The sequence below is a fragment of the Oncorhynchus tshawytscha genome, unplaced genomic scaffold, assembly GCF_018296145.1.
Source record: "Oncorhynchus tshawytscha isolate Ot180627B unplaced genomic scaffold, Otsh_v2.0 Un_contig_4803_pilon_pilon, whole genome shotgun sequence".
NCBI classification, from domain to species: domain Eukaryota; kingdom Metazoa; phylum Chordata; class Actinopteri; order Salmoniformes; family Salmonidae; genus Oncorhynchus; species Oncorhynchus tshawytscha.
The window spans coordinates 527031-539221 of NW_024609813.1; the positions used below are offsets into that span (position 1 = coordinate 527031).

At 42.4% G+C, this 12191-nt stretch overlaps 1 protein-coding gene and 1 long non-coding RNA gene across 4 annotated transcripts in view; both read right to left on the minus strand.

Moving 5' to 3' along the window:
- The window catches only part of LOC112238790 (methylthioadenosine phosphorylase), a 31375-nt gene extending 20097 nt beyond the window's left edge, over positions 1 to 11278 (minus strand). Inside the window, exons 1-2 of one of the 2 annotated variants that reach the window (XM_024407323.2) lie at positions 11027 to 11278; positions 1089 to 1175 (exon numbers count right to left, since the gene is read on the minus strand). In XM_024407323.2, the coding sequence (XP_024263091.2) occupies positions 1089 to 1175; positions 11027 to 11239 (300 nt within the window). In that variant the 5' untranslated portion in view covers positions 11240 to 11278. Of the gene's footprint in view, positions 1 to 1088; positions 1176 to 1610; positions 1889 to 11026 lie in introns of those variants that run through there. The other variant, XM_042318684.1, reaches the window with a different exon arrangement.
- LOC112238792 lies at positions 6197 to 10450 on the minus strand. 2 transcript variants are annotated; one of them, XR_002951696.2, is made up of 2 exons: positions 10014 to 10450; positions 6197 to 7007 (listed from the first exon to the last, which is right to left on the minus strand). It is a non-coding gene; the product is annotated as an uncharacterized LOC112238792 (long non-coding RNA). The 2 variants fall into 2 exon arrangements; XR_006082972.1 differs by lacking the exon at positions 10014 to 10450 and adding an exon at positions 7147 to 9352.
- Positions 11279 to 12191: the final 913 nt, after the last annotated feature.

Genomic DNA, 12191 nt, shown 5'->3' on the forward strand with positions numbered 1-12191 from the left:
CCTTGGCTCACATTTAGATGGCGTATTTAGCGTTTTTTTTGCTTCCAGAGCTCATTTGCCCTTTAAACAGAACATGTATGTCAGGGACCGTTGATCTAGTTCTTTAGCGGATGGCCAGGGGGCCGGAACATAACCGCGGCAGGTAGCCTAGCGGTTAAGAGCGTTGGACCAGTAACCGAAAGGTTGTTGTTTGAAATCCCAAGCCAGCAAGGTTGAAAGATCTGCCGTTCTGCCCTTGAGCAAGGCAGTTAACCCCAAACAACAAACATTTCCCTGGGCGCCAATGAAGTGGACGTCTGATTCAGAGAGGTTGGGTTAAATGAGAAAGACATTTCGGTTGAATGCATTCAGTTGTGCAACTGACTAGGCATCTCCTTTCCCTTTAAGTACAAATCATTTGTAAACTGCAAATTGACCGCAAGAAGCCCCCCAAAAAATATATTTGATTACAACATAATTTCAAAACTTTTTTGTTGTTGCTCAGAGCCTAACATTACACCGAGGGCTAAATTCAGCCTGCCAGTTGGGGAACCCTGACACAAAGTCCTTGGCCTATGGAGTAATGTTAGGCTCCTTTCGTCCAATATTAGGTTAGTAATGGCTGTGCTGTACACAATGGAAAGCATTGCCACATTCAGGACTAAGATTGGTGGCACTTGTCATTTTAAAGCTGCAATATGTAATTTTTGTGGTACCCAACCAAATTCACATATAAATGGATCCGTCATTCTCATTGAAAGCAAGTCTAAGAAGCGGTACATCTGTTCTGTGTGCACTATTTCTATGCTTCGAGTTTAAATTTAGTTTGAGTCTTTTACTTCGGTGTTGTACACCAGTTTCAAAACAGCTGAAAATAAAATAGTTTTGGTTATGGAAAATAGATTTCATAGCGGTTTGGATGGTACAATGATTCTCAACACTATACATGCTAGTTTTGTCACACTGAAATTAGGAGAACTATTTGAATTTTAGCAACCAGAAAATGGCGGAGATGTCGATATCGTGCACCACTCAAAGCTGCACATGATTGTTTGTTCATAGCAGAGACAGCCTGCCTACCACATAGAATATGTAGAATTTGAACTTACCTTTCCATAAGGTGTGTCTACATATTTCTCGGTCCTTCCCTCCAATATGTCTGGGTCATCAAGGCCAGAGCCTCCAATGATTCCAATCTAGCAAGAATATACATGGTATATTCATGGATATACATGGTACATATACATTAGTCACACTCTTGACCTGTCACATAAATTAATAGCTAGGTAGGTGCATCGAAGTGGAGTAATGTCAATGACCATTCTACAGTAGCTATCTATGGTGAAATACGTGATACAGTTTGACTGCTAGCGGATGCCTACTAGCATGATGTTAGCTAGCTACTAGTGAACTGACTAGTTCTGCAAGCTGTAAAGTTTATACTTGAGACATGAGTTTAACGTTGTCCGTGTAGCTATAGCTAGCTAGCGAACTAGCTATATCCTGGTTAGCTAATACTAGCATAATGTGACACGTGTGTCGCTGTAGAATTGTAACATTCTAGCTAGTGCATAATGCATTGGTCAGTTTGTCACGAGAAGTCAAACATTTCAACAAGAGAACGTTATTACCTTCATTTGCATGCTTGCTGACATATCTTCTCTGATAAAAAAAATGTATCTGAGATTAGCTGGCTAAATGACTATATCTTGCAACTGCTGCCTTCACTTCCTCCTATGTCATACGATGACTTGTACAGGACGTGGACTCTCCTCTCAGAACAATACTCTCACTCAAACAATGTCGGGAAACTTTTAGAGGCTAATTTGTTATGGATTGTAGACTTTGAGATTCATTATAATGAATCCATAAAACAAACTTTATTTGTACCATTGGGGCAATTGTTCAGTTAACGCCAATTATTTATATAAACACTAGATGTGAGGGGGCGCTGTGTTGAAACCATCCGCACTCCCCCACGGTTGTAAAAACACATATTTTGGAAGCACAGAAATGGATTCATTATGTGGAAGGGAAAGCGGTATACCTAGTCGGTTAGACAACTGAACGCATTCAACTGAATTTAACCCAACCCCTCTAAATCAGAGAGGTACGGGGTGCATTAATCAACATCCACGTCATCCGCGCCCGGGGAACAGTGGTTTAACTATTAATGCCTACATTACTTTTTTATATTACAGACACCTTATATTATGTGAGTTAAACATACAAATAAAACATGACAAAATATATAAAAACATTTTCCTTAAAATATATATTTTTTAGATTGCTAATGCCCCCACTACAACAACAAACTTATTAAATAGGTGTAATTTTGTCCATGAAACATTTATTTGAAATACTGTAGAATTCCATTAATTGCTATGGAGGGCTGCTCATACCAGTGAGAGCCAATATGGCCAAACGTTGGCTTCAAAGCCTCTCAATGTCCAATACATGGCATTAGCAATCCAGAGTTTATACACATAATTGGTTAACACTCACATGGCAGCTGGGACAGATGGAATACCAGGGTGCATTTTCAGAGCATGCTCAGACCAGTTGGCATGTTTCAAGCGGACCACCATTGTCCCTGCTCCTGAGAGCTCAAAGGCAGCCTTCCTAAACAACCATTGTCCCGTAGCACTCACATCTGTAAACATGGAATGCTTTGAAAGGCTAGTAATGGTGAATATCAACACCATCATCCCAGACATTCTGGACCCAGTCCAATTCACATACCGCCCCAACAGATCCACCGATGATGCAATCTCTATTGCACTCTATACTGCTCTCTCCCACATGGACAAGAGGAATGCCTATGTGAGTGCTGTTCATTGACTACAGCTCAGCATTCATAGTCCACTCAAGCTCGGGACCCTGGGACTAAACACCTCCCTCTACAACTTTCTGACGGGTCACCCCCAGGTGGTGAGGGTAGGTATCAACCCATCTGCACATGCATACACACACTCACATTCAAACACACAAACATGCATACACATGGACCCACACATACACACAAGTAAATAGTGCCACACATGCACTCAAATGTATAGAGTTGGCCTGCTGTTTAGATGTTTCTTTTCCTCTGTCTTTTGTTTTAGCATTGTTGTTTTCTGTTGTTTTTCTTCGTTTTTCTCTTTAGTTATTTTTGTTGGTGCATTGGGTGGGTGGTGGTTTTGGTTGGGTTGGAGGGCGACGGTGTCTTGGGAGGGATGGGAGGGGTTTGGGGTTGGAGAGTGGCGGGGGAGTTTTTTTCAGGGGGTGGGGGGGTATCTTGGATGGTTGGTGGCCTGGTGAATGGTAGCTAGGACCAGTGGCCAAGAGGTTGCTCGTTTGGGTCCCCAGTTCGACTTGGTGGAGATCCGGTCCTTGTGGCCTTGGGCGGAGCGCTTGAGCCAGGTTGCTCCTGTGGGTCACTCTGGATGGGAGTGTCTGCTGGAGGACTGAATGTAATGTAAATGTTGAGCGGCTTCACTGCAGGTAGATTGTATGTTTTAAAATTGGATTAAAACATTTAAATTACTACCCATCTGCCATGCTGACCCTCAATACGGGGGCCCCTCAGTGGTGTGTGCTTAGACCCCTCTTGTACTCCCTGTTCACCCATGACTGTGTCGAATCAAATCAAATTTGATTTGTCACATACACATGGTTAGCAGATGTTAATGCGAGTGTAGCAAAATGCTTGTGCTCCTAGTTCCGACAATGCAGTAATAACCAACGAGTAATCTAACCTAACAATTCCACAACTACTACCTTACACACACAAGTGTAAAGGGATAAAGAATATGTACATATATATATATATATATATATATATATATATATATATATATATATATATATATATATATGAGTGATGGTACAGAACGGCATAGGCAAGATGCAGTAGATGGTATAGATGGTATAGAGTAGAGTATATCATCAGTTGTGGCCACGCACAACTGATGGTCGGATTCGCGTTTATCACCGAAGGAATGAGCGTTACACCGAGGGAATGAGCGTTACACCGAGGCATATACTCTGGAGCGGGATCGATTTGGAGGTGGAGGGTCCGTCATGGTCTAGGGCGGTGTCACAGCATCATCGGACTGAGCTTGTTGTCATTCTCAATGATGTGCGTTACAGGGAAGACATCCTCCTCCCTCATGTGGTACCCTTCCTGCAGGCTCATCCTGACATGACCCTCCAGCATGACAATGCCACGCGGCATACTGCTCGTTCTGTGCGTGATTTCCAGCAAGACAAATCTGGTGCAGTCCATGAGGACCCCCCCCCCCATCCCCCCTCCTTTGTTCAGGGACACAATTTTCCATTTCTATTAGTCACATGTCTGTGGAACTTGTTCCGTTTATGTGTCAGTTATTGAATCTTATGTTCATACAAATATTTGCACGTTAAGTTTGCTGAAAATGCAGGTGACAGTGTGAGGACGTTTCTTTTTTTGCAGAGTTTATTATTATTTTTTAAACCTGAGACGTGAAGGTGTGCGTCTGAGTGACGAATGGAGACGGAGGGGGAGTGAGATAGCAACCAAATCGGCTCCTGTTGGTAAACTAACTTATTGCTAGTTATTTATCATCTCATCTGATTACATAGTACCTGTCTTGACTGCATTAAACCGAGAGAAACTAGTTAAGCTCAGCTAGGTAACGATAACTAGGCTAATTGAGTCTACATAAGTTTAACTGTGCTCTTTCTCCCCTTCCAAATCCATTCAGATGATTAAGTAGCAGCCTACCTGTTGGCTCTTGATGTTGTAGCCTGTCCTCATCATTTTACTTTTATACTGAGAAAATGTATAAAAAGCAAGATGCAACAATTTCACGTTTTACTGAGTTACAGTTCATATAAGAAAATCAGTCAATTTAAATACATTCTTTCGGCACTACTCTATGGATTTCACATGACTGGGAATTCATGTCTGGTGAGTATGTAGGCCATGGAAGAACTGGGACATTTGCAGCTTCCAGGAATAGTGTACAGATCCTTGCGACATGGGGCCGTGCATTATCATGCGGAAACATGAGGTGATGGCGGAGATTGAATGGCACGACAATGGGCCTCAGGATCTCGTCACAGTATCTCTGTGCATTCAAATTGCCATCGATAAAATGCAAATTGTGTTCGTCCAGACAGTTCGCAATGTACATACGAGAAGAGGGGCATCATTTACTACCGAAATTATCGCGATTATCTGGTTACCACCAGTGTTTGGAATACGTTGACCTCCTTGACAAAACAGACCATGGGACACCTTTTCACAAAGAGATTCATTGTTCAAATTCCGCAGTGGGTCTGTGTAAATTATGCGATTGTATTGGAGACAGGTTTATGGCAGTCATCTATTCATTTACTGTTATAGTATCTCTAAGTAGCAGCCAGGAAAACTAATTGTTCTCACTTTATGATGGAACAGTCAGATTCTTCTGCCTGACTGTGGCGTTCTTTACATGAATTATTAGGATTTTCTTGTGATCACAACAAGACGACTTATTTTGCTCGAATAGAACATTACGTTTTCTGCCTGAGTGGGGCGCTGTTTACCACAATTGTCCGGATTATCTGGTTACCGGAACAAAAGCATTTATTTGACTCAGAGATCGAAACAAATTGTATTTCTTTGAAAATATGGCCTGGCTGACACAAAAATACATTAGGAGAAAGGATCCACAGATACAGAGGCTGCTTATCTTTCTGCACATCTCTTTATTTACAATGCTGGCTGTCATGGTTAACAAAAACGCAGGACATTGAATGCTACCTGAATTGACTCAGAAAGGTAACATAAGTAGGCCAATAGTATCACAGCAAGGTCAAACAAGTGTGTGTGTTTGTGTCAGATTATCCAGTGTCCACAGCAACATCATTGATTATTCTCTACTGTGATGTGTGACACCCTGGCCCGATTCCTAGACGTGCCTGGACCAATCTCACCTGGCCTCCTTCTACCTGCCTGTTGGTGGCCTGATTCCTAGACGTGCCTGGGCCAATCTCACCTGGCCTCCTTCTACCTGCCTGCTGGTGGCCTGATTCCTAGACGTGCCTGGGCCAATTTCACCTGGCCTCCTTCTACCTGCCTGTTGGTGTCCTGATTCCTAGACGTGCCTGGGCCAGTCCCACCTGGCCTCCTATCTGCCTGTTGGTGTCCTGATTCCTAGACGTGCCTGGGCCAATCTCACCTGGCCTCCTTCTACCTGCCTGTTGGTGGCCTGATTCCTAGACGTGCCTGGGCCACTCTCACCTGGCCTCCTTCTACCTGCTTGTTGGTGTCCTGATTCCTAGACATGCCTGGGCCAATCTCACCTGGCCACCTTCTACCTGCCTATTGGTGTCCTGATTCCTAGACGTGCCTGGGCCAATCCTACCTGGCCTCCTTCTACCTGCCTGTTGGTCTCCTGATTCCTAGATGTGCCTGGGCCAATCTCACCTGGCCTCCTTCTACCTGCCTCCACTGGTTCTTTCTCCCCCATCAAGTAACTGATCCCACTCTGCACACACCCAGAACCCTGGATTCCATGACTTACCATCACATCACGTTGGCTTTATTCGACCTTCAAAAAGGGACACACACACAACAAAGGAAGTTCATCAAATAAAGTCATTGACAAGAAAAGTCATTTACTACATCAATTATAGTCACAGCCTCTCTCCTTCATTTGTTTAACTGGGGGGATGGGCTGAAGTAACAGTTTACAATAAGCAGGGTGGGGCTCAACAGGCAGAAGGCATCCCAAAGGGCACCATTTTCTCCAACTTTTTCCATGTATAATGCTCTACTTTTGAGTTTCTGAGAGCCTTGGTCAGATGGTCAAATGGCTTTTCATAAAGACGTCATGGTAAGTAATGGAATCCAGGTTTCTGTGTGTGTGCGGAGAAGGATCGGTGACTTGAGGGGGCGCAAGAACCTGTGGAGGCATCAACAAGCAGGTAGAAGGGGGCCAGGTGGGATTGGGCCAGGTACAGTATGTCCAGGTGTCAGGCCAGGGTGTTCTTAGCCGCGGTCCAAGGGGAGGGGAGACCTTGAAAAGACGAGTGTTAGTGAGAGCGTGGCTAAAACCACAGGACACATCACAGTAGAGAATAATCTATGATGTTGCCGTGGACACTGGATAATCTGACACACACACCAGTTTGGTGAAAACAAGCTACTACACACACCGCTGTCGTGACAACTAACAGCAGCAGGGTTTTTCCAGCATAGAAAAGTCTTGGGTGGGCCGCCTGAGTTTTTTTTCCGGGCCGCCTATGTCCAAAAATAAGACCGAACTAAATAACATTTTACAAATGATACCCATACAATAACAATGCCCAGTACAGCTACCATCTAGCCACACTACACAAACTGTACATTTCTCCTTCAGGCATTGTGGACAAACCGAGCAATTTAAAATACGCCCTGTCTGAAACACAGTTCAAGCCTCTGCTTGTGCCTTAACCAGAATACTTCAGGGTTATCATCATTTTTACAAGACACAACACGTCTTAGATCGACTTACAGAGGACAATAAAACACTAAATAGATTTAGTTTTCGCCAAGATCACACAGTAGACACATTGTCTCCTCTTCAGGCACTCTGTTAAATCTACCCGTCTATATAGCCAGAGGGAGGGTGTCGGATTTTCGTTAGGCTCAGGCAGACATAATGGTTCAGGGGTGTAGTTCTCTTTGGTGAAAGTGTACGTTCTAAGTTTAGGTTTGCACCAAACATTAACTGGCCATTGTTCCTTGTGAATCACATAGTAATTTGTTCCTGAATATATCACAAAAAAATAGATAACAATTCTCTAGCCCACGGAAAGTTATGAGTAAGATCCCAGTCTAACACTTTATTAGTGATTCTGTGTTCTGGCACATTTATCAGTCTTTTCCATAGATGATCCATGGCACACATGGTTCCCAACCCCAGTCAGTTTGTACATTCCAAGAAACTGAAGGCTCTGTTTTGAACATTGTTACAATTATTAAGCACGTTGGATCCCACACCCCAGCAGCATAGTCCATCACTGGACACCCACAACATGTATACAGCTGAAAGTAAACCAGATCCTTATATATTTTAATTTGGTTTAAACACTGACCCCAAGGCTCTACCTGCAGATTCTGCCAGTGATCTAAGGCCATGTGTTCATCCAGTGTGAAACCAAGGTAATTATAGAGCCCAGTGTAGAATAATGGGGTCATGTCCACTTCTCTGCACACCCTTCTGGGTCTTCTCTTGATTCATCACTAGTGTCGATTTAGTACACCGTGATTTAACAATATTCTACATATTCTGGAAGCAAGGAGAACTATGACATCAGCATACAACAAGATGCCCAGGAATATATCTGCAATTTCAACACCAAGTTTAGCATTTTTGATTTGTAGGGCTAAATCATTAGCATATAGTGCAAATAAAGTGGGCGAGAGTGTGTCTCCCTGCTTTACACCGTAAAGGGGTTGGAAACAAGCCAGTCCTGAGGTTACTGACCTAAATACAGGCAACTGGAGTCAGATAAAGAGCTTTGATAGCATCAAAGAATAATCCATCAATTCCCATTTTAATTTGTCTAAAAGCAAGGAGGTCTCTACTCACCCAATAAAAAGCCTTCTGAAAATCAATAAAACAGGAAGTTTTTGTTCAGAAGTTGGTTCTCTTTCTTGAATTCTAGACGGTATAGATCAGTGGAAACCTTGTGTTTGATGCATTTCATACCATTCCACTTATTCCGCTCTAACCATTATGAGCCAGTCCTCCCAAATTAATGGGCCACCAACCTCCTGTGGTTTAGATGTGTTCTATACATGCTCTGGCTTTCCTAAAGCCAGTCTGTTCATCAGAAAGCTGGCCAGATAGTGAGAGAGCCTGTTATTTAGAATGCAAGAATCAGTGGTGTAAATTCTTCAGTAAAAATACTTTAAAGTACTAATTAAATATTTTGGAGTATCTGTGCTTTACTTTATTTCAATTTTTTTTACAACTTTTACTTCACTACATTCCTAAAGGAAATAATGTACTTCTCCATATATTTTCCCTGACACCCAAAAGTAGTTGTTATATTTTGAATGCTTAGCAGGACAGGAACATTTTCAAATTCAAGCACTTAGAGAACTTCCCTGGTCATCCCTACAGCCTCTGATCTGGTGGACTCACAAAACACACATACAAAGAAATACATGATGAACTGCAATACTGGAGAGATGAGAGTTGCAACTCAATATTAGAAAGGTGTCCTTAATGTTTTGTACACTCAGTGTATATCATTAGGCCTACTTTAAAACAATGGTGGATATACCAATCCAGGGTGCCTGAGTGGTGCAGCGGTCTAAGGCATTGCATCTCAGTGCTAGAGGTGTCACTACAGACCCTGGTTCAAAATTCAGGCTGTATCTCAACTGGTCGTGATTGGGAGTCCTATAGGGCGGTGCACAATTGGCCCAGCGTCATCATGATTTGGCCGTGGTAGGCCGCCATTGTAAATAAGAATTTGTTCTTAACTGACTTGCCTAGTTAAATAAATAAAAAATATTCCCTTGAATCACTATACGGTATTTGCAGTACAATATGGGCTTTAAACTATGACCGTTTATGGTAACGGGTGCTTAATGTGTAAATCGGGAGGTGCCGGAACATAAAGTGAGCACTGGAGTGGGGAGACCTGGGGAGGTTCTGAAGTACCGGAACACATACAAAAAAGTCCTTTATAATAAAGCATTGCATGCAGATCATCGCATTTGCTAGTGGCAGAGAGCAGTAGAGTAGAGGCATTTTTAGTAGCATAATGTCCGGGAAAATGTTGGCCTTTTATAAATCCATTCATTTTACATGACTAGAGACTTTGGCAGAATAGTTTTTAATACCACACACATGATCGAAATGGCAGGTTACTTTAACACTGACAAACTGAGAATATGAGATCAATAAAAACTACTTCGTGTTGAATCCATTAATAGCCCAGGCCTGTATGTGTGGAGACACATATTGTAGGCTACAATATGAAGAGGAAATTAGTCCTAAAAATGCTTTTCAGTTTCACTGACTCACCGAATGATGCGCAGCTCACTTGCTTGTGATGGCAGACGCGCTCATACCAAAAGCCTACCTCTCTTGTAAAACAATATTTGGAAGTCGATTAAATATTTTGGTAGCCTACAGCATAGTCGTCTCTTTTCAGCAGGAGCCATTTGCTTTCCAACCTGTGTTTTTCCTCGTTTGTATTTGAAATATTGTGAACGGCCTGTTTTGTCTGCATGCTGCTTTTTTCCAGACATATTTGCTGCTTGTTCCCAAATGTAGGCTATTCCTTGTTCTATTCCTTGTTATTGGGCAACAATCCACAGCTAGGCTATAAAAAACGCTATTGATCCTCTGTTGCTAAATGATAGGCCTTCTCATGGTGTAGTAGGGTATTCTGAATTATTTAATTTATTTCTGAACAGACAGCAGTAATTCTATAACTTTGGCAAATGTATTTAAATGTATCAGGGGTGCTGCGAGGCAGCAGGTAGCCTAGTGGTGAGAGCATTTGGTTGCTGGATCGAATCCCTAAACTGACATGGTAAAAATCTGTCAGTCTGCCCCTGAACAAGGCAGTTAACCCACTGTTGATCGGTAGGCTGTCATTGTAAATACGAATTTGTTCTCAGCTGACTTCCCTAGTTAAATAAAGGATACATTAAAAATGATAAGGAAATAAATGATGAATTGCAACACTGGAGAGATGAGAGTTGCAGGCTCATGTCTATCAGAGCAGAGAGGGATCATAGAAAGCGAATATCCTAGTTATGTGAGAGATACTGGCGCGCTTCTCACACAGCCACCGCGATGCGTTGGTCTCAAACATAGGTTACAATGGACTTAGGATGTGGCAAACCATGAAGAAGCAACTCGAAGGAACTTTGATCTATTCTGAAAAAGTTCAAATAAGTGTTCATGCCACTAGAGGTACCGGGTCTGGCCAATTAGGTTCCGGGACAACACAGTCCAAAACGGAGAGGTGCCAGGATCCGGTCCAAATTAAGCACTGGGTAATGGCGATTGAATACGGCAGATTGTACCTTTAATCGTGTTTTGTCCTCTCTCCACCCGAGCAGACAGTGGAGACTAGGAGGTTGCATTCCCATGTGGATCAATAGAAACTTCTTGAACAAGTGGAGTATAACCAAGCCATCTGCGTTGTTCGGGGTAGGCTTCCCGGGGTGCAGCCCCGAACCGTTTGATGGTCTAATAATTGGGCGAAAAGGATTCCTGGGACGTGGCTTTAGGACCATGCGGACTAAGGATGTTTGCTTACTGCAGAGAGTTTGAGAGAATATTGTTCTTCTGCCCAGTGTTTTTTTGGATCATAATTTAGGTGGTGGGCTGGCGGGGCGTGGTCATGAACGTGGCCAATGGTGCAGTCTCCAACATAAAATGTCTTGTTGGTCACAGTGACAAAATGGAGCTGTTGTGAAGACAATTTCCTGCTATTCTACACAATTTGCCATGGCTTATGCTATCTGAGTGACTCAAACATTATATCAAAATCATTGGGCCCCATGCCATAACAAATATTCTTCTGAATGCATCATTTTAGGAATATTACAGTTTAGCTTTTATTTTGGTGTTCGTTCTCAATGATCTTATTTTAAAATATATGTCCATTAACTTTTGAGCTTACTTTGTATGAGATTTTAGTTTTTAATTTTAAAATGAAAGTTTTTTCATCCTGAATTTTTTATTATTTTTTATTATAATATACTGTACAATGTGTGTCTCCAAACACCTAGGCCGAGGCTATTGATGGATTCAAGACAAAGTCGGTTTTCTGCCTGAGTGCCGCTATTTTCTGGATTATTTTGTGACCAGAACAACAACTGCTTATTTTACTCAACTATAAATGTAATTAAATTGTATTTCTTTGAAAAGATGGGCCTGGCTGACATGAAAAATACATGAGGGGAAAGGATCAACAGACACAGAGGCTGATTATCTTATTTACAATGCTGGCTGTCATGGTTAACAAAAACGCAGGACATTGAATGCTACCTGAATTGACTCAGAAAGGTAACATAAGTAGGCCAATAGTATCACAGCGAGGTCAAACAAGTGTGTTTGTGTCATATTATCCAGTGTCCACAGCAACATCATTGATTATTCTCTACTGTGGTGTACTATGGTTTTAGCCATGCTCTCACTAACACTCATCTTTTCTCTTTCTCCCCTTACGGAGACTCTTGGACC